This window comes from Microtus ochrogaster, chromosome 6, assembly GCF_000317375.1.
Source record: "Microtus ochrogaster isolate Prairie Vole_2 chromosome 6, MicOch1.0, whole genome shotgun sequence".
NCBI lineage: Eukaryota > Metazoa > Chordata > Mammalia > Rodentia > Cricetidae > Microtus > Microtus ochrogaster.
In genome coordinates this window covers 20,260,318-20,284,073 of record NC_022013.1, presented here as the reverse complement: position 1 = coordinate 20,284,073, position 23,756 = coordinate 20,260,318, and the positions used below count along the sequence as shown (strand labels likewise).

General features: G+C 40.3%; 1 protein-coding gene across 1 annotated transcript in view; it reads right to left on the bottom strand.

Annotated features, from left to right (window-relative positions):
- Phlpp1 (PH domain and leucine rich repeat protein phosphatase 1) overlaps positions 1-23,756 on the bottom strand; it is a 213,939-nt gene that overhangs the window by 84,833 nt on the left and 105,350 nt on the right. Inside the window, exon 5 of the mRNA XM_005348305.3 lies at positions 10,895-11,061. Coding sequence (XP_005348362.2) covers positions 10,895-11,061 — 167 coding nt within the window. The remainder of the gene's footprint in view (positions 1-10,894; positions 11,062-23,756) is intronic.

Here is a 23,756-nt window from a genome sequence, read left to right as displayed (position 1 = left end):
ACACACACACACACACACACACACACACACACAAGAGAGAGCACTTACTGATCAGATCCTATACTAGGTTAAACACACACACACACACATGACAGCTCAAAGGATGATGGCAAAGGCCTGGCAAGATGGCTTACAGGGTAAGGGGGATGCTGTACCAGCCTGGAGACCCCAGTTTGATCCCTGGAATCCGTGTAAAGGTGGAAGGAGAGAAACTCCACAGTTTACTCTGCTATCTAGGTGTGAGCAATTACACACAGCCTCCCTAATAATAAAAACACTCTAGATCACAAGACAGTCATTATGTGGGAAAAAAGCAGGCAGTAGATTTTAAGTATGCCATATGATTCTTTTACAAACTGACAACATAAGAATATGCTATGCTTTAAAATCTCTAAGGAACTTGCTTCTTTTCTTTATTTGCCCATGACCACATTCTTTCTTTTTTTTTAATCAACAGACCTACCCACCAGAAGAAGATCTAACTGCCAACACTATTCAGAAGAGGTTTCACATTAACTACTGCGCAAGTAAGACAAGTAACAATGTTAGAAGATTTCTGTACAAGACATAAAACAGACCAGCATTTCCCTTCTCAACACAGAGAGGTGAGTGTGCTTTGTTAAAAGTACAGTTGACTCATGCAAGAATATACGAGGAAAGCCAGAGACCTTCGACATCAAAGCAGCACATCCCCAAAGGAATGAGAAAATGTACATGAGCAAAAGCCACTGAGGAGAGCTAAGTCACAGGAATGCACTATGAGAGATGAGAGGCGCAAGCGTCTTATCACGGAGAAATAGAGAAAAACCCAACCCCACAAATGTCACAAAGGATAGCTACTACGTCATCCTGGCATCAAAGCATCATTCACTGACAACCTCTGAATCCTCACTGCTGACGTGGACGACACAGATGAGAAAGGAGGCACGATGCTATGCCCCAGGAACTCAGAATGTTTGAGCAGAGAGCTGCAGCATATGAAGTAGAAGGTGGGAACTTAGAGAAGAGTGTTGTGCTTGCTCAGAGGGGTCTCACTGTAGGGTGCAACCGGCTGATGACTGGAGACAGAACAGCAGCGTTCTGACTCCTGCCTCTGTGACTGGAGGCTCTGACTGAAGCCTGGGACAGAGAAGAGGCTCCAATGACTCCAAGAAACACCAGTGTGTGTCTAGCGTGGGTGCCTCCTGAACCTTATTTTGGGAAACACTGACTTAAAAATATAACTACAGGGAATACTTGGGAAATAATAAGCAGGCAAAATTCAAATAGAAAAGGAATGCCCAGGGCGGTAAAGTCTGGTTAATGTTTAACCACAGAGCATCTCAGCAGAGAGATACTTGTATTTATCTAGGAAAAACTTTGTATTTATCACAAAAATAACACCTCCCCTTCCTGTCATCTGCCCAGAAAGAGATGGATGTGCTCCACCTTTTACACAGCCACTGTCAATAACCTGCGGGCACCATGCCATCATCCAAACCTTCCGTTCCCATCTGAATGGCATGTGGCAAACAGCATCAAAATTAGTTACTTAGGACAAAAACAAACTCTCTTGGGACTTTATCTTACAACAGTGACACAGGTATTGTGTGAACACTGGGAATTAAACGAGAAGGGCAGACAAAGAAACGTTCTGCTCCAGCAGTGTGCTTACACTGGCCACCAAAGGACACATTTCATAAGCCATCAATAATGATGCTAAAGATGTCCCCAAGTCTTAAGTCAAAAAGACATTCACGATCCACTGCCATAAGGCAGAGCATCCGCTAGCCTGATGTCCCCTAGGAGATGCAGACTGAGCAGCTATTGTTACTCTGAACAGCAACACTGCAAAGGCTGTGTGTGGCACCAGACTCTTAAAATTAGGTTAAGGCTTGGAGAAGATAGCACAGAGATTAATAAAAAACAGAAAAATGGAGTTGGGCAGAATTACATGGCTGAATTACAATCTACCAGAGGCTTTTAAAGTCACTACACTCTACACTCCCCACATATTTATCCCTAAGTGGGACAAAAGTTAAAGAGCATCTGAGAAGAAGTCAATAGTTTGACAAAGTTAACACAATCTGGGTAACAGAATTCTTTTTTCTTTTGAATTGCCTATGAAATGGAAAGCATCCCAAGAGGATCCAAATTCCAGCTGCAAAGCCCAGCTGTGCAAAAATCTGCAGTGTGGGTAACAGCTAACTGGAGAGGGGGCATTCCAAACATTCTATGGAATTCCTTCATCAACCTGCAAGTCTCAACCCCATGCTGGGAATCTCCATTCCTCCAGCAGCATGAGGTACTGGCTATATTATTCCTTTGCATAGGTGACCCCTGGCTTCAGTGATCATCTCCAACCTTTACAACCTTTATTTACGTGGAAGAGTATCCTAAGTATTACAGTCCAAATCTAGTAGATGAGCAGAACACATGACACTTCTTGTTCCAGTTTGCAATGAGTGCTATCACCACTGAAATGACTTTCCGAGAAATGCAAAAACAATTTCTTAAACAAAGCCTGCAAATGTTAAAGTGTGGTAAGGATAAATAATTTAATAACTTCCTACCATTGGAATGTTAAAATCCCCCACCCACCCAAAACAGGGCAGGAAATGGGGTAATTTGTTTCCTATCCCATGAGGACCAAATATGTAGAAACTGAAGCAGAATTAGGAGTTCCTCCACCTCGCTTCTCTACAGGGGTCACTCTGTTACATCACACCATGCTTGCCCAGACACCTTTATGGTCTCTCCCACCACTCCCCCCTCCTTTTCAGTGAATATAAATTTCATACCTACTTGGAACGAAATTCATTTCTCAAGTCTTTAATTCACTCCTTCCAAGGGAAGCAACTCTGACCTTGTTTTAGGTGATAGACTTATTTATACTACCCCAACTCTAACATACACACCTAAGGTTCACTGACATTGATAGTTAGGTACCACATTACGTTATGAACAATCAAAAGGCTTCTTTAAGGGACCACTGCCACCTTAAATAGTGCTATATATGAATTGCATTGCTCAAGGCATTTTGGAAACCTACTGTCCTTGGTGATGGGGAAACCAATAACTGAACCTCTGTACCTCTCTGTCCTCCCTCCATTCATCCCTAGGCTAAATATAAAGAGGAAACAGGGAACACAAAAGCAGCGACATTCCATCCCTATGGTCAAGACATTTACAAATAGAAGTCAATTTAAAATATTTCTAAAGAACATAGTAAGAGGTATGTGTAATAAAAGAGTAAGAATGTTTACAAACCAAAGGAGGAAATAAGCACACAGAACTGGAAATAACCAGACTCTCCAAATGTCTTTGGAAATATGCTTTGAAGGGGAAATGGGACAGAAGTTCAGACCTGGCTTTGGAGGGGTGAAGGCAATAGGGTGCGCATTCTAGTAAGGCAGTGGAGAGAGAATATGAACTATTTTAGAGACTGGTAGTGCTTTTTGCTTTGCTTTGGGAGTTTTGTTTTAGTTTTTGCTTTCGAAAAACAAAAACATTATCATGCTATCCATTTAAAACTTACTTTCTTTTTCCTACTACCAATTTTTTGTTTCAAATTTCCATGTCATATTTCTTAAGTGGTCTCATTATACAGTTTTTTTCCCCCCATCAAACCTTCAGCCAAAGAAAAATGACAAATTACCAGTTGCACTTCCTTCTGCAAGTTGCCACAAAGGCTCATTGCAAAGGAGAGTGTGATCAGCATGGAAGTGAGTGACCAGCAGCAGTTCCCACCATCCTCCCGTGTGCTCATTCACAAAGGCGAGTGTGATCAGCATGGAAGTGAGTGACCAGCAGCAGTTCCCACCATCCTAGCATGTGCTCATTCACAGGTACTTAATGGTCTACCTCACACTGGGAATCACCTCTGGGGGAAGCTGATCTCTGCCTTTTAGGAATTCAAAGCTGAGTGAAGTGCTTAAACAGAATAAATTGTTTCTTTATGAAAGAGAATTATACTATAAGTAAGACAAAAATCAAATGTGTAAAAGTCAAGGTTATACTACTATTTCTATGCCTTTTTTTAAAACAAACTTTTTTTTTCAAGCTTCTCAAAATAACAGTATTTAGGATTTGTTTAAAAAACTCACTTATTACAGATTATTTTAAATTTTTATATCAAAAAACCTCACTTATCCTTTAATTTACTTGTGGGGTATATTTACATGAAATATAAAATGAAATAACTGGTGTCAAAAGGGAGAGATGGGATAAATATAAATTATAGCTCTATGTAGGTCTTTCTCTCTCTTTTTTTAATTAATTTATTTATTAATTAAAGATTTCTGCCTCCTCCCTGCCACTGCCTCCCATTTCCCTCCCCCTCCCCCAACCAACTCCCCCTCCCTCATCAGCCCAAAGAGCAGTCAGGGTTCCCTGCCCTGTGGGAAGTCCAGGGATCTCCCCCTCCTTCCAGGTCTAGTAAGGTGAGCATCCAAACAGACTAGGCTCCCACAAAGCCAGTATGTGCAATAGGATCAAAACCCAGTGCCATTGTTCTTGACTTCTCAGCAGTCCTCATTGTCCGCTATGTTCAGGGAGTCCGGTTTTATCCCATTGAGCCTATAATTTGTGATCCTAGAGAAGCTAAATAAGAAGGTGAACCCAAAGAAAAACATATAGTCATCCTCCTGGATATTAACCTTCATCAGGCGATGAAAGGAGACAGAGACAGAGACCCACATTGGAGCACCGGACAGAAATCTCAAGGTCCAAATCAGGAGCAGAAGGAGAGAAAGCACGAGCAAAGAACTCAGGACCGCGAGGGGTGCACCCACACACTGAGACAATGGGATGTTCTATCGGGAACTCACCAAGGCCAGCTGGACTGGGTCTAAAACAAACTTTTATAAACTATTGCATAGAATTCTGTGAAACTGCCAGGGAATAAATTATCACACTCAAACAACAGCAACAAACAACAAATCACTACTGAAAGAAATATTGTGTAAATATCTAATGGTACACTTATCCTTTTTGTATATGCACGTTCCAGTGCTATAGTAAAAATGATTCATTAATAATTCAAGTGGTTTTCAAGTCACTTACAGTACAAATTTCTAATGATATTAAATGCTACAAAACTAACAAAATGACATGAATAAATTTAAATCTTTTGATAATAGCTGAATACTAATGGTTTCAATTCTCCCAAGCAAAAAACACAAACTGTTAGAGATGTAAAGCTAAGTTTAGAAAATTAGTTTCCATTTCTTGTGTCGTTGTACCACGCACAATGAGCTGTGCAGAGAGACACAGAGAGGCTCCACTCCTTCTGCTGTAGGCCCCTGTTCTATGCTAATCTCTGTATCGCCCTCTCCAGCTTCTGACTCTGCTGCCACCTCTTCTGGCAGACGTCCACTCTCTCTGACTTTAAAACCTTTTCACTTCCTCTTCTTCAATGATCCTTGAATCTCAGGGCAAGGACTGTGATATGCATTACCATTTAGAACTGAGCACTCCACAGCCTCTTACTCTCCAGATGCTGAGCAGTTGTGGGTCTCTGTATTACTCATCATCTACTAGAAAAAGCTGCTGTGGTGACACATTCATCTATGTGTATAGAGATACGGACTCGGGAGGCAGAGACTGGCGGATCTCTGGGAGTTCGAGGCCAGCCTGGTCTATAAGAGCTAGTTCCAGGACAGGCTCCAAAGCTACAGAGAAACCCTGTCTCAAAACTCTTCCCCCTCAAAAAAAAAAAAAGATACAGACTTAGGGAACAGTTAATTACTATGTGAATTGAGCAGAATAACAATACTAGACCAGAGAACTTTCTTTGTTTGGTTGGAAGTGTCACCCCAGTCCCTAACATCCTTATTCCCAAAGAGTCTGGGATGTTTGAGTCCAGGCTTCACCCCAGCACCTAGCATCTGTGTATCCAATATTTGGGTGGAAAGTTCCATCTCAGGCTGCTCCCCACTGGGAGTTGCCTCAGTCCAGACACCACCTCCAAGAAAGCTCAAGACCATAGGCTATTTAAACTGTCCCCCAGAAAACAAACACATGGTTTTCCAGTCTCCCTTCCCCTGCCACCCAGGAGCGCAGGCATCCATTAAACCTGGGGTTTTTCTAATTTGGTTTGATTTTGATTATTGCATCGGCGGAGAGATTTATCGGGGTGTAAAAACTTTTCATTCTTAACAATGCAGGGATCGCACTCCTGAAAGAAGCTGTGAACATGACTTTCCTAAAGCAGATGTGGCCCGGGCTCTTCTTGCTCTTGTTTGCGCTGAACTCATTGACTAGCTTAATCACGGCACACTTACTTAAACCTTACATTATACTTTTGTGAAGTTACTAATGATTTCAAACTAAACTTCCTGTGAACTGGAAAGCCGGAGCCTCCTTTCCCACAACAGATAAGATAGGTAGCTTGTGGTCCCTCATCTGCATGAGCATACAATAGAAGGTGACTGATCATCACGCTTTTGTACTCTGGAAAGACTTTTGCTCAGCCATCAAGAAACTTCCTCCTGTAGCAGATGGGAAAGATGACAGGGAACCACAAACCTTGGATAAGTCTCAGTACCTGTGACTCCTCTCAAAACTTCTCACCCTGCCCCCTACCCTAAACCTCTCCCTCCCAGGGGTTATGCTACCCTGCCCTTCCCCCAGCCTGATCCTTTTTGACTACTTGGCCTCTTGGTACACAAGCTGTCTTGGCTCCTGCCTGGTTCAGCTTCTGGATCTCTCTTGATCCCCTTGCCCTCTTCTCTCCTCTCTCACCCCCCCCCCCAACTCCACCTCCACCAAGGTCTGGTTCAGTCTGGACCCTTCAAGGTGCCTCTGGCTGTGCTCTCCTCACACCTACCATAGACCTGCTCAACCATACCTAGGAACAGCTGTGTTCTGACTTTCCACTCAGTCTTCATCACATCCCTCCCCTCAAAGCTCAGGGAACCTCCTGGAAGAGGACCTGGTAGACAGAGTGCAAGAGCCAAGAGGGAGGGAGGACAGCGGGAGAAAAAGGCCCTCCAAACAAGCTAAGCAAAGCTCATACGAACTCACAGAGACTGAAGCAGCAAGCTCAGGGCCTGCACCAGGTCCTCTGCATACATATTATGGCGTTCAGTTTAGTATTTTTTGGGGTCTCATGAATGTGTGGACAAGTGGGACTCTGATTCCTGTGCGCTTTCTCTTGGGCTCTTTTCCTCCTCTTCTTTCTCCTTTTTTTCTTTTCTTTTGCTTCATCCAACCTCAAAGAGATAGTCTTTGTTATATCATACTGTATTTTATTGACTTTGTTGTTAGAAGCCTATACTTTTCTAATGAGAGAGAAAAGGGGAGTTTATCCAGTTGGGGAGGGGAGAAGGGGAGGGACTGGAAGAAGCTGAGGGAGGGGAAACTGTAATCAGGATATTTTATGTGAGAAAATAACCTATTTTCAAGAAAATAAGGGGGCACATTAAGTTGGGAGGCAAAAGTGGGTGGGAGAACTTGGAGAGGAACTAGAGGGGAGGTGGTAGTGGTGGATTTTATTAAAGTACAATATATGCAGGCAAGAAATTCTTAAATAACAAAATACCTTAAAACAAAAGTTAGTATTCTTCCTATGAAAGTAGCCCCACTCCAGAGCAGTCTGGCTACTGGTGCTAGCTTTGCTTCTCTATAGCACTTGACAAAGTGCAAGAGTTAGAACGAGGGCTTCCACCCATGTTTATGAATAACAGTGAGAACAAAGCAATCCAAGACAAGCAAAACATTTTCAAGTAACTTCTATTTAACACATACTTACATGCAGCAAAAAAACTCATACACATAAGTCTTTTTTTAAAAGCATGTATGCCAGCAAAGAATGAGCTTACGAAAACTGTAACTTAAAAATGTAATTAGTGATTTCTGAAATACAAATATATATTATAATTTTTGTCACTAGCATCAATATATATGTCTTTATGTGTGTGAGGGTGTTTATTACTTATTACTTTGAAAACAAATTTGAACAATGGATGTCACACAAGTACTGCATAGTAAGTTGTTTAAGAAGGATCTAGTTTGAAGTCTCCTTTGTTTGTTTTCTTAAGGGCAACATAATGTCAGCCCAGCATCTCTAATGTCACAGACCAAGTCTCTTAGCCACACCTGTTCAACCTTAAGGCAACAGAGAAGAAAACAGTGCTTATATAATGTAAAATGTGATACAGGTCATTTGAGCCGGCCAGTCTGGACTGCTGAGCTAAATACCAAGATAAACATTGTTTTGCTTTTAACAAGGAGTAATATAAGAAAGAAACTGGATACATGCACTCACTATATGATCCACTTATGTCTACTATATAAGCAGGTAAGATTGAGTCAGTGTCAGAGGTCAGGACAGAGATCATGAGTGCTAACAAGGGCGCAGGGAGAGGGTTGTTGTATGGTGATAACAATCTATTTCTCAATATGGGCAGCAGTTACATGGACCTGTGTATCTGGGAGGAACCCACCAGGATATCCATGCCTGTGTATGCCTGTCCTATTTTTCTGTCACAGACACACACGGGGGGGGGGGGGGGGGGGCATAAGGAGACATTAGATCTCATCGATTCCAGCCAAAGAGTTTATTTCCAAAGAAACTAACCCAGAGAATTACTGGTTCAAAGACATCAGGCACAGCAAACAAGAGGACTAGACAAAAATCTACATGTATAACCTTGAGATTCTGGCTCTCTTCCACACCCTCTCAATCTTGGCATGCATCATTAAGAAGCCAACGGAAGCCTCTCACATGGAACTGACGTATCCTGAGGAAAAGATGTACTCACTGTCTTTGCTAGTTAACAGACAAAAAGACAAATACCTATACCAGCTCCAGAAAAGGAGCAGTATCCAAGTAATAGGTGTTTGGAAGAGTGCTAAGTTCTGTCAGGAAGACTACGTGAGCTAAGGAAAGAAAAAAGGAATACAAATGAAAAGGGGAGACACTAGTGAAGCCAGCATCAGAAATGTTAGCACAGAACTAAGTTCCTTAGGTGGGAGCAACAGGTCCATGTTAACATGGTAACAGTGAAACCAACTGGATCATTCAGGAAAATGGGGAAAGAGCTGTCTGTGCATGCAGCATGAGGCAGGAGGGGTGTGAGACAACAGAAGAAACAAGGCCTCACCTTCTTAAGGTAGCAAACCAGGACAGAATGTCCAGCATGGCAGTATGTGCATAGTAGTTAGGGAGATTAGAGAAAACAACAGATCCAAATGGCACAAAAGTAAAACATAGGTGGAGCAGTGTACTGGAAATTTAGAGAACTATTTGTTATAAACCTTTAGCAGAATTTTAAAATTCTATATATAGCATTATTTTAATAAGGAATACGTATACACTTTTTTTAAAGCACAAAAAAGTTTTTATACATTTCATTTAGGTTTATACAAGAAACAGGCTAACTGTAGTGGGATTCTGCACAGAATTCCAATGCCCAGGAGATGACAGGGCAGGTACAGGGCAGAGAGGGAAGTGTGCATTCAGGAAAGCTGGAGAGGGAAATGAAGGAAGGGGTGGTACCAGGTGCGTCTGAAAGAAACAACAGTCAAGGCAGGGCCCAGATCCCACTTAACTGAGGGCCATCTGGATATGCGATCATTTCACAGATGCTGACTGTTTTGTGAATGTTCTGCAAGTGACAAGAAACTCATCTTATGTACGCTTTAATTTTGGATTACTACGGAACATTTAAGTAGAATGGAGAAAATAATGTCATCCAGGTATTTACAATTGCATTTGTCAAATGCTAACATTTTTGCCATATTTCCTTAAAGAAGAAAACATCACCTATTGACTGAAAACCCCTTGAGTCATTCTCTAGTCCCAGAATCTAATTTCCTCCTCGGATCATTACTAACTGGAATTTGCCTGGATATCCCACAGTCCTCACCCCTCAAATGGGCTTAGTTAAAAATGAATCCAGTGCCCCTTTCTATTCTAAGATACCAGTTGTCAAACTTAAGTACGGTATTAAAAAATATTCACAACAGTTGAAAGAACAACTAAAGCACTCTCTTAGGGATTGGGCCTAGGGTGTGATGAGGCAGAGAGGAGAAAAATTAGAACAAAGTATGAAGACGCAAAGGTCCGCAGAAATGGTGCAATGAAGTCTATTTGTGCACTAATTTTAAAATGTTAAATTTTAAAGAATACCATTTTATTTTGCTATTAAATATACAGATTTTACAATAAAATTGGTTTGATTTTTCTTTCTGGGTGTTAAAAACCATAAATATATAATCAAAATGACTGGTTAGCATGGCATTTTCTCTAACCATATCAGCCACTTAAAAAGATATGAACCCAACTGCTCCTTGAGCATAGCTACATCCTTTTCCAGTACAGTCTCTACATGCTCTAATGAGGTGGTTCATTCCCACAGAATCAAGGTTGGTCATTACTCCAGAAGGGGAAAGCAAAGAATATGGCAAACTCTGAGACCTGCTTTAAAGATGCTTCTAGTAGTAATGGGGCAGAATACCCTGCCTTCACACACGACTCAACCCAACCTCCAGATGCCACTGTGTTTCGGATTTAAACCTTGGTTCTTATATTTCTAAGATAAGTATTTTCATTAAAAAAAAAAACTGATCCAAAAATTTCAAAACAAAAAAATGTATTCTTAACAGACTCTTGAAGTTAGAAGAAGCACACTAAAGACTATTAATTTCTCACAACCTATTTGCAGATATTCTAGAGAATGTTTAAAAAGCACTGCTCTTTTGTAAATCTACCCAATGAATAACTACAATTAAAAATTTTAAAGGCAGGAATCCTTAGGGAAAATTTCAGAGTGATAATCGATATTGTCCTCACTGTATAAGAAAGTCATTTTATCTTGTCTTCTGAGGGGAAAATAGACGTGTAAGGATAGTCAAGAGCAAACTCCCAGCTAGGCTCTTCTGACGGATTGCAGCACTTCAACAGGCTCACCTTTGCAGTTCACCAAGTCCTCTGGCAGCTGGGAGAGTGGGGCTTTGCCTCAGGAAGTTTTGTTTTAAATTGAGATGAGTAAGGTCTTGGCTGTAGAAGAGGTTGGCAGGCAGATGTTCAAGGCTACAACACGAGAGGTCTACTGAGCTTATGCGCTGGGATGCAACCTAGAGAAAAAAATAATAAATTTAGTTCATTTTTCCTGTGACTACTGTCTATAGACAGAATTATGATGTACCCTTTAGGGAACCCAGGAGTCTCATGAAAGTAGCATTTCTTGTTCAGTCAGAAGAAGCAGCCAAAAGCAGAGTGTTTCTCAGCACATGCTAACACAGGGAAGCAATGACTGAGTTCAGGCCACAAAGAAGTGAAGCCACCAGCAGATGTTATAGAGTATTTTAGACCACTGTAGGAACTCTGGCTTTTAATATGACCAAAATAGAATACTTCAAACCGTTTTGAAAAGTGTGACATGCTCACCAACATACTTACATACCTTCCTGGGGTCCTATGTCTCTAGGCTATATGCCTGTAAAGGCAAAAACTGCTTTACGTTGTTCACTGAAGAAACCACACTGAGCATTCTCTATGACCCTCAGGATGCTGTGCATCCTCACAACTCCTTCCTTCTACCACCTTCACCTTCACTAGTTTGCTCTGGCCAATCAAAGTACACTATTCCCTTGGAGTTCAGAAAGAGACAGAAGAAACATGCTCTCTTTGGACTGACAGAAGATGATTAAACATCAAGTTGTTCTTGATCCATTCCTCATTCTGGACTACAAGCTGTTCCTGCTGGAATCAGGAGGAAGCAGGCACATTAACAGGATAAAAATCAGACAGCATGGTCTCATGGGAACCACAGTGGAAACATCTATAGTAAGAACATGAATCCAATGGATAACAGCCATAGGGCATTGAGCAACCAAGGAGACCACAAAGGTGACCACAAGCTGCTTCTTTGACCAGATCCACATTCTGGAACCAAAACAAAAGTCAGTACATCAGCTCAGACCAACCAAGGTACATGTCATTCAAAAGAGAAAAGTGTTCTTACTAGAAGGCCTGCCTGACACCCAAACAAGAAAAGCTGGACATCCAAAGAAGCTGTGCTACTAAACTCAGATCCTTCCCCAAATCTACAGACGCAGAAATTATTAGTAAGGAAGCCACCTGGGTACACCTCAGAGCAAGCAGCCTCTGCTATCCAGCATCCTTTCCCGGGAGTTGTAACTTACTGTTACAGAAAGAAGTGCTGCCCTCATGACAGTGATTCCTCTGAGAGCTGAAGACACAATATTGAGTTCACTCTTCAACAAAATATAAGGAAGACTCAAGGTTTAGCTGGGTCAAATGGAGGTCCAGGGCATAGCTATACTGGCCCGGGGTGTGAACTAGAGCATGCACTATTAACCTCATCCATCATGGCAGGGCAAGGACCACTGTTCAGAAATGCCCCGGAAACCAGAGACTAGAACACTGGAAAGCCATCCCTAGAAAGAACTTCAGCTTGGCTGTGAAAAAGAAGCAGTGACAGGCCATGCATGCTCCTCCAGAGAAGCAGAAGAGACCATCTGTGGACAAAACAGACCCTACAGGAGGGGAGACCATCAGGACTATCATTTCATTCCTTGACATCACAGCTCTGTCCACCCCAACACCAAACACTTGTTCACTAAGCAATAGTGATTCCCCAGTGGATAACCAAGGAACAGCGAATCAAACCTGAAAAAGTCTGTAGAAAAAGTACAAAAAAGTTATAAAAATCTGGAAAACGAAGGTGGAAAATGCCTAAAATCCTAATTATGGAGGGAATGTGAAATGTGACACATCCGCTGACAGGAGCCACAGTACTTCTATCACACCAGCAAAATACGAGTCACATAACTAGGGCTCAAGACCAATGTGTGCAAGATGCCCTAACTGTTCTATAGTTCTGTGGCTTTACACAGTCACGTCATCTATCTGTCCATCGGTTTCCTCACGGACAACGCCGATCACCTAACACATACCTGATCAACATCAATAGCACCTTTCTCATTTTTAAAACTCAAGAGAGACTCAGTAGGACCAACGACTCTCCCTAGTCCATAGCCCAATCACTTCAGGTAGCTACATAAATAATGTGACTTGGAAAATTCTGTATGTGAACAGATTCAAAGTGTATTTCAATTCAAGAAAACTATGGTTTAGGAGATTATTTCACATCTATATTGACAAAAAAATTAAAACAAAACAAAACACCAGGAATGGAGAGATGGTTCAGTGGTAAAGAGCCTTTACTATTCTTTCAGAGGACCCAAGTTCAGATCCTGTACCCATATAGGCAACTCACAGCTACCTATAACTCTAGCTCCAGAGAATCCTTTATGTCTGGCATCTGCATTAACACAGACACAGGCATAAACACATACAATAAATAAATATATATATAAATTAAATAAATAAGTAAATAAATAAATAAATAAATAAATAAATAAAGGCTGATTAGGTTCAGACAGAGCAAACCCTACAACATATATTAATAGAAATATGAATTTTAGCCACTTATTTGGATTGTCGTCTTTTTCAAATGTCTTATATATGATGAGAAAAGCATATTTAGTCCTCAAGATATTTCCTCCTAACCTTTATGGAGCCGAAAAAATAAGACCAATAAAACTTTTACTTTATGTAATAGACATTTATATATTCTCTAACATGCTTCTCCGCTTGACACACTCTTAAATTGTGTCTTTCTTTCTCTACCCTAGGACTCTGAGCAGGAAATCTTTCTGCTGAGCCTAGCTGAGTTGAATTTCTGAACCAGAGTATCTGTCCTAGCCTTAACCTGCATCTGCTATGCTTTCCAACTATCATCACCCTCCAGTGACAGGACTGTTAACTCCCATCATGCTGAGGGCTGCTCAGTGGATAATCCTCTTCCCCAGCCAAGGAAAGTTCACAGTAACATGCATGTGACATTTGATACCAACCCTCTGTACTTTAGGGGAAGTCACAGCTAGTGTTTTTATGTGCATAGTATGCTCAAATTTAAGTAGACCGATTGAAAGGCTTGGCCAAAGCAGCAGAAATAGCACAAAGAATTCTGCATCTAGACTAAAAGACTGCTGTGAAGTGGCTGAGTCATTACCAGCTCTGGCCTAACTCTAGTGGTTTAGGAAGAAATGTCCCTGACTAAAAGGGCAGTCTGTGCGGAGTTCACTAGATTTTGGTAATGATTCTGAACTTCAACTGCTTTATCCCCACCCACCAAGGCTTTGGGAGGTATAAGCAGAATATAATTTATTAATCTTATCAGGCACTCTAACACCTTTACATGCGTCTACCTCATTCTCAATAGCACGGTTTCTGCGAATTCCCACTACTTCACGACATGTAATCATTTCTTTCCTCAAATTGTACAGAATGTATTGGCCCCAGACCTTTTCACGGTGACTATAAATTTTTTGATGCTAATTATCATTTTATAAATTTTGGTTAACAGTAGATACTAAAAAACTAGAAAATTAGTTACAGGTCTTTTGTGTGCATGTTCTGGTGTTTTTGTTTGTTTGTTTTGAGGCAGCCTCACTGTGTCCTTATAAGAGTATGTCAAGCTATAAATTTTGGAAGTAGCAAATTATACCTAGAATTTTAATACTTTAATATGCCTTTTCTTTAAAAGGTTAAATTGGGATCATATATGACAAGTAAAGCATGTAAATTTACCTTCCATTATAAATTATTAGAAGCAATCAACTGTAAAATTAACAAAGGCAATAGAAAAAACAGAGACACAGACAAAAATTATAAAGGATCTATTGGAGCAAGAACACAGAAAGGGTGGAGGCACATGACTTTAGGAGGAGGGGTCTACATTCTGGAGAAGAAACAAATTATACTGTTCAAGCACCAAGTTATAGCAAGCTAGAAAAAGAGACACAGTTGGAAAGCTCCTGCCAGGCATTCCTAGCCGTCTGCCATAGAAAGCAAGTGCATATGGATGATAAAGGGGCTAGCCTGAGAGCTATTCCGTGTGCAGTTATAACATCTGCCCTTTGTAAACCCAGCACTGAACTACTTGGTACTCGGTAGTATTTAGCCTTGTAAGGACACAGTGAGAGCACATGCACAGCAAAGGTCACAGATCTGAGAATGCCATGCCACCAAGATCAGCTACTGACAGGGCCTCCCTCCAGGGACAAAATGGCTATGCAGTGAGCAGCAATGCTGCTGCATCTTGTCCAGGGAGCTCACTGTGCAGCTTAACTTGACCATGTGAACATCTGCTTCACACTTCATGAGTCAGAAGCTTCTGAACAGGGTCAAGCACATAGTTATTGCCCGCCCCACTACCTGCACATAAACCTCAATGTGCTCTCAATAGCAATAAAAGACAGACCCTCGGACCAAATCTGAGCCTTCTTATTGGCAAAATACAAGCAAACAATGTTGTGAAAATGTTACTACTTGAGTACATTCTAAAAGGTACAGCTACATTCCCCCAAAGACAGCACCTTCTAGACAAGAGGGAACAAACCACTAAAACAGACAAATAAACAAACCTCATATACTAACTTGTTTGTTTATTTGTTTTTTGAGACAGGGTTTCTCTGTGTAACAGTACTGGACTCTGCACTCTGCAGACCAGGCTGGCCACAGACATACAGAGATCTGTCTGCCTCTGCCTCCCAGAGGAGTGCTGAGATTAAAAGGCGTGAGCCACCACCCCAGGCTCTTTCTCAAACAGTTCAGCTATTGCAAATAAACTACTTATTTTGTAATTAGAAAACCTAAAATCATAAATGAAAAGATTTAAGTTCCAGGTTCTATATGCAAGGTCTATGTGTTGAATATACAGTTCACAGATTCTTTTCTAATCATTTCATTAGTTATTTCCTAAAATTATTAATTAAACCAATGAAGAGAATCTAGCCCTTCATAATAATTGGAATGCAATGCTTTAGGATAAAAACAATGGGACTCCTCAAAATAAACAAGCATAAAGTAAGAGATAAATTTTTAAGAATAAATATATATTAAGTTGGCCTAAACTCACAAATTAAAATGATTCAACTTCAAGAACTAATGTGACTAAGGCTAGGCCTGGAGCTATAGGACTTTAATTCCAGCACTTAGAAGGCAGAAATAAGTGAACTTCTATGAGTTTGAGGATAGCCTTGACTATGTGATGGATCCTATCCAAAAACAAACAAGAAAAAAAAGCCCACCATCAAAACACACACACATGTGCACACATGTACATGTACACACACAGGCACATGCACACTTGCATACTAATATAACTAGATGGCAAAGTCTGGTTAAATATGCGGTATTTCTTAAACAACAATACTCCACCAATTTTCAAAGAATCAAACCATGAAACACTGATATCAATTTAACCTGCACCAGAGAACTCGAGGACATCTCATGTTCTGTGTGTGCTATTCAGCATTAAGATGTGGAAGGGGTTCTCCGGCAACGCATGCTGCTTAGAAATCTCCTTTTAGCATATTAGTGAGTGAACTGGAATCTGCTGACAACTGTATCTGTGATGTAGTGTGATTCTGCCGGGGAGTCCTAGTTATAGTCCCTTCAGGCCACGCTTGTAAAATAATGAAATTACAAATAAAGAGCAATGCAGCAGAATGAATTACATACAGCACTGCAAGTACTTTGTACTTCGATTCCTTTCTCTATGGAGTGGGGTGACCTCACAGGGCTGGTGTGAGATCCACCCAGTAACTCTCACTTTTCAGCAGCACCTCCCAAGGCTGCTAGAAAGCAGGTAGAATGTTTGCCACACGAACAGCAAAGTGTTCATCTTTACTATGAACTATGCACATTATTGTAACTATATCATGAATTCAACTAATTGTAGTTTGTAATGAACCAAATAAATCTATTAGTAACTAAGGAAAATAAGCACAAAGCCAGAACTTTAATGTTGCGTTAGCCTCATAACACTAATGAACAAGTGATTTACTTGGTACCTAATGTCCAAAGCTGGGAAAACAACAGTGACAGACCGTGAGGCTCACAGAGTGTCATGTCAATGCATCTGTCAACACACCAGAGAACACCAGAAGGGAAGCTGCTAAATGGGAATCTGAGAAACAAGTGACAGAGAAAGCAGGTGGAATTAATTGCCAGGGACGCTTCTCCTGACAACATGCTGCTAACGAAAGGGCAAGTCAGCACAAGGACACAAAGACCACAGCAATTCTACAACACTTAGAGGTTAGCAATCAGGGGAGGGTATAGAATTATCTTATTGCACCAGAGAGCAAAACAGGAATATGTACCATAGGAATCAAGATCTCAGTTCACTTATACGGAAACCACTGCCGCATAAAGCATATGCATATGCTATAGATCAGGGGTTCTCGCCTTTAATGCAGCTCCTCATGATGTGGTCAACTTCCAACCATAACATTATTTTTCTTGCTACATTGTTGCAATTTTGCTACTGTTATGAATGGTAATATACATATCTGATATGCAACCCTGTGAAAGAGTCAAGACCCTGGGGGTAAAGACCCTCAGGATGAGAACCACTGCTATAGACAATGGACAATCAGGGGCAGAGGGAGAGGTGTGAATCAATAAATCTACAATCTATAAGATCTCTTTTAAATCATATAGTCTATGCCTATGAATTTAGTACTATTTAATATGGCTAATGTTCAAAGTAAAAGAATACTTGCAAAGAAATTCTCGAATATGAGAACAATTACTTTGAAGAATTGCACTTAATATCACCATCTTGTCAACTACCTTACAGGGGACTTTACCAGTACTAAAATAACACTATGACTTTAAATTGTCTCCTTGAAACTTAGAATGTATTTTTATTAAACATAATACTATATAGACAGAATCCACATGATTTTGAAGTATTAATTATATACTACCTTTAATAATTCTAGAGGAAATAAGATTTTTAGTCACAGAGGAGCAAGCAATCACTGGAAGCTGGAAGGACGTAGCACAGAGAAAGGGATAGGCTTTCTCTTTTTGCCCTCCAGCTTCCCCACTTCTCTTTTAGGCAGGGGTAGCAAGAGGGCTAATTCCAACCTGCTGAAGGCAGGACACAGGATGAGTGGAGAAAACAGGGAGAAGGACGGTGGAGGTCGAGGGGTAGGCTTGAAATGGTAATAACCTGAGCATACAAACAGGTACTGTATCAAATGCTATCGCTATGAGATAGCAACCAATGAGATATTATGCTCTCTGTATACATTAGAGAAAATAAAATTAAGTAATTTAAACTGAAATATTTCACAGTGAAGTGAAACCTCCTTCTTCTGGAAGACAGTCACCACAGGGAAGGCAAAGGTCACATCATTACTGTGAAAATAAGAGTGCCTAGAGCACAGTGTGACTATAAACGGATTAGTCTACTGCCTGGCAGTGTTAACAGCTTTGCTTATGACAAAAAAGTTTATGCAATCCAAAATACTTCTTTTTTTGATGAATTCAGAGTAGAATTTCTAAGAGTCTAAATTCCTAGATCTTATTGGTAATTAAGGTGTAGAAGGAGCTGTGGCCGCTTCCCACCACCCAGCTCCCGGCCACCGGCTAGCTGTACCCAAAATAACAACACACAAACTATATTCTTTTAAACACTGCCTGGCCCATTATATCTAGCCTCTTCTTGGCTAATTCTCACATCTTGCTTAACCCATTTCTAATAATCTGTGTAGCACCACAAAGTGGTGGCTTACCAGGAAAGATTCAGCATGTCTGACCTGCATCCATCCTGGGCTGGAATTTCATTGCATCTGGCTCAGAGAGGAGAGGCATGGTGATTGCCTCACTTCCTCCCAGCATTCTGTTCTGTTTACTCCGCCTACCTAATTTTCTGTCCTATCAAAGAACAAGGCAGTTTCTTTATTAACCAATCAAATCAACTCAAAACAGAAGACCCTCCCACATCATTAAGGAAAATTACAATATGGCTTTTGTTCTATAGCAAAGCCCATGATGCAAATCTACATATAGTATTCGGCAAATCATAGTTAAGATTCCACAAGAGAGTACAATGGAAGTAGCAAAAACAAAAAACAAACAAAAAAAAACAACAACAATGCATTAAGTCTTCTCAGACTGCATAACCAACAGGGGTCAAGCTGTACTCTTGTGTATAAGCTTCAACATGTCTCTTCCACAGTGCTTAGATGGTGGCATGACAATTTCTATATTTTACATGGGTTCAGCGTTCTACACAATTAACCTTTACGAAAAATAAATTTTCTTCTTGTTTCTGTGGTATAGTAATATGAATGAAAATCCTCCACAAGCTCATATATTTGGATACTTGTACTCCAGTGGGTGGAACTATTTAAGAAGGATTAGGAGGTATGTCCTTGTCAGAATGTCCTTAGAGGTGGGCTTTGAGGTTTCAAGTGATGCACACAGTTCCCAGTTTGTGTCTCCCTCTCTCTGCCTCATGAGTGGCAATCAAGACGTGAACTCTCAGCTATTGTCCGTTTGCTCCATCATTATGAACCCTAAACCCCTGAACTGTAAGTCATATTAAACACGGTATTTTATAAGCTAGCTTGTTCACAATGTTTCAACACAGAGATAGAAAAGAAAATAAGACAAAAGTTGGGGTGCCAGGGAGAGAACTATTGTTGTGACAGGCCTGACTATGTGGGTTGTGTTGGTGGTGGTTTTTAAGAAATGTGAAAAAACTTTAGGACTGCAGACTAGAAAATTAGTTGGCCGCTGTCAGCAGTGATTAATGGCCACCCGAACAGGTGTTGGGAAGGCAGGTACTGAGAGCAGTATGACGAGAGGCAGCTCAAGAGGTTCAGTGGGAAAAATAATAAGTATATATTAGCAGTCAAAAAATACTAAGAGTGCAGTCAAAGAGGTCCAGACTGAAAAAAAAGCCGTAAACAGGTTCCAGTGTGATTTAAAATGTATGCACATTTAAGAAAGAAAGAAAAAGAGTATGGAAAGTATAGAACGTTTTTTAAAAAATAAAGTTTTTAAAGAGTAAAATAAAAAAAGAAAAATAGAAAATAGAAAGCCACATAAGATGGGAAATATACAGGGAGGCTGGGTTCTGTGTGCTGCCCTATTGATTTTGAATTTTTTGAATGCCGATGAGCAAAACATAGCTGCTGAGAGATATGGGGATTGAAAGAGGAACGGCTGAAATAAATCAACCTAGATATTTTAAGAATGCCTTAACTTCAAAATCGAAGTAAAAAATATATTTGTAAAATAAAACTTTAAAAATGCATTGTTTTAGAGGAGAAGTTTTGTTTTTGTTTCTACAGAAACAAGAGGTCATGGATTCGTTCCAAGTTGATATGGATCTAATCTGATCAAGAGAGACCTCCTGAAACTTGATAGGTGTTATCTATCAATAAAGGTTTTAGCTGGTCTTCCCAGGATTTGGCTACTATCTCAGTTTTTTTCTCATGTACCCTAAAGATGCTTCATCCACATTCAGCTAGAAGCAGTATAGAGAAAAGGATGCCCACATTACCAAGAGTTGGGATTGTGGGTGGTCTTTGGTTATTTGGTGGATCATGGATTTTTGTTATATTTACAGGAATATAGGAATGATAAGACAAAAGGATAGATCACTGAATCTATTTTAAAGTAAAAACTATTAATCTAAAACATTTTGTATTGTTATGGACTTTTGTACATTGATAGAAATTTAAAGCCATACTTGTTACAACACACTGTATACATGTTTCTACTCTTGTTTAAACTATCTTTTAAATTTTTATTTATGTATGTATGTATGTATGTATACTTCTGCCTACAGGCCAGAAGAGGGCTCCAGACCTCATTACAGATGGTTGTGAGCCACCATGTGGCTGCTGGGAATTGAACTCAGGACCTTTGGAAGAGCAGGCAATACTCTTAACTACTGAGCCATCTCTACAGCCCTGTTTAAACTATTTTTGCATACCAATTTAAGGTTGTTTTTGTAACAACATGTTGTATATACATTTCTACTCTTGTTTAAGATTTTGTACCAATGCAGTTCATTTAAAAATGTAAGGTAAACTTCTAAATTTTGAAAGCTAATATTATTAACTATTTAGGATAATCAAGAAACACAGGTCAGTAGTCAGTCATCTATAACAACCAAAGTTGTATTTATGTTAAGTGTGTCTTCATATTTTAGATAGATAAATGGTTTTCTTTTTTTTTTCTGAGTATTGATAGATTATGTCATGTTCTTTTTTTTATTTTTTAAATTTATTTATTTATTGAGGATTTCTGCCTCCTCCCCGCCACCGCCTCCCATTTCCCTCCCCCTCCCCTAACAAGTCCCTCTCCCTCATCAGCTTGAAGAGCCATCAGGGTTCCCTGACCTGTGGGAAGTCCAATGACCGCCCACCTCCATCTAGGTTTAGTAAGGTGAGCATCCAAACTGCCCAGGCCCCCCAAAGCCAGCATGTGCAGTAGGATCAAAAACCCATTGCCATTGTTCTTGAGTTCTCTGTAGTCCTCATTGTCCGCTATGTTCAGCAAGTCCGGTTCTATCCCATGCTTTTTCAGACTCAGGCCAGCTGGCCTTGGTGAATTCCCGAACGAACATCCCCATTGTCTCAGAGTGTGGGTGCACCCCTCGCGGTCCTGAGTTCCTTGCTCGTGCTCCCCCTCCTTCTGCTCCTGATTTGGACCTTGAGATTTCTGTCCGGTGCTCCAATTTGGGTCTCTGTCTCTGTCTCCTTTCATCGCCTGATGAAGGTTAATATTCAGAGGGATGCCTATATGTTTGTCTTTGGATTCACCTTCTTATTTAGCTTCTCTAGAATTGTGAATTATAAGCTCACTGTCCTTTAATTATGGCTAGAAACCAAATATGAGTGAGTACATCCCATGTTCCTCTTTTTGGGTCTGGCTTACCTCACTCAGGATAGTGTTTTCTATTTCCATCCATTTGTACGCAAACTTCAAGAAGTACTTGTTTTTTACTGCTGAGTAGTACTCTAATATGTATATATTCCATACTATCTTCATCCATTCTTCTATTGAAGGGCATCTAGGTTGTTTCCAGGTTCTGGCTATTACAAACAATGCTGCTATGATTATAGTTGAGCACACACTTTTGTTGTATGATAGGGCCTCTCTTGAGTATATTCCCAAGAGTGGTACTGATGGGTCCAGGGGTAGGTTGATCTCGAATTTCCTGAGAAACCGTCACACTGCTTTTCAGAGTAGTTGCATAAGTTTGCATTCCCACCAGCAATGGATGAGTGTACCCCTTTCTCCACAACCTCTCCAGCAAAGGCTATCATTGGTGTTTTTTATTTTAGCCATTCTGATAAATGGTTTTCAAACAATTCATAGACCTACAAAATATAGTGTTTAAAAACTTTTCTTAACTTATGGCTTTTCCTAACAATGAGACACATCTGCTCCTGGCAGTACCAATTTATTTCAGAGATAATGGGCATTGAAGAAACTCTTAAGGAGTTTGCTTTCATGTGGCAATGTTGGCCACTGGGCAAAGAAATTGCTCTTACGTTTGACTCCTTACAATGTGTAGACTGGACATGCAGGAAACACAGGAAAGACTGTTGAACTTTGCCAAAATAAGGTAGGATAGTCCTTCAAAATTCCTGCTTCACAGAAGAGTCTACCAGATAGTCTAGCAGACTGACAAAATTTGCCAAAAACAGTCCTTCAAATTTCCTGCTTCACTGAAAAATCTGCTAGATACTCTAGGCCTGAAGGCTGAACATGAAGTTCTCCAACATTGCAGAGAAACTTTGGGTCCAGTAGATGTCTCTGTCATTTATAGAATCTTGGAAGTTGCTCAAAATGCACTTCCTGTTTACTTAGGTAGCATTAATGCCTTCTAGGGTCTTGGATAGATTTGAAGACTAGATAGTTATAACTACAATTTTTGTTAATTATGAAAGAAGTTGAGTTAGGTATAAAACTTTGGATTCACTAAGGTAAGATAAAGTAATGTAATATTTTCTCTGAATTTACTAAATGCAAATGGGCTGAATATTGTAAATTCTTACTTATCTGTTTTTGTTTGTGTAATTTTACTATGTTAAAAAAACCTTTTATTTAGACAAAAAGGGGGAAATGTAGAATATTATTTCAAGGTGTGTTACTTGTTTATGCTGTGGATCATTTGTTTAACTCTGTGAAGATGTGATTCTTTGCCTGTCTAAAACACCTGATGGTCTAAAAAAAAAAAAAAAAAAAACAGAATGGCCAATAGCAAGCACAAAGGACAAATAGGAGAAATCTGGAAAGAGAGGAGGAACGAGAAAAGGAAAGGAGGCTGTCAAGTCACCCAGCCACCAAGCAACCCAGTCAGCCACGGAGTAAGAGTGAAATTAAGATTTACAGAAGTAAGAAAAGGAAAAAGGCCAGAAGCTGAGGGTAGATGGGATAATTTAAGAAAGCTGGCTAAAAACAAGCCAAGCTAAGACCACACATTTATAAGTAAGAATTAAGTCTCCATGTGTGATTTATTTGGGAGCTGGTGGTGGGCCCACCAAAGAGCAAAAAGTTAAAAGAGTAAAAACAAGCAACAAGGGCCCCTGAGGTCAGGTGTGTTCCATGAGAAGCCATTGCACGAAGCTATGAAAGTGAAGTCTGGATTGTGTTAGAGACCCCAAGATGTTAGAGATGCCAGTGCTGTGGGAAATCTGCCAAAGAGAGCTGCACACAAGCAGTGGAACCAGTCCAAGAGAGAAAGTGTGTTGCAGTCACAAAGCTGAAAGGGTGGAGCCATCAAAGCCCTTTGATATCAGACATGGAGTTACAGGATTTGGAATTTGTCCTGAAAGGTTTCGATTTTGCTTTGGTATAGCATTTCTTCATTGTGCTTCTTTTCCTTGCTTTCGGGATGGTGTTTTATTTTGTGCATCAT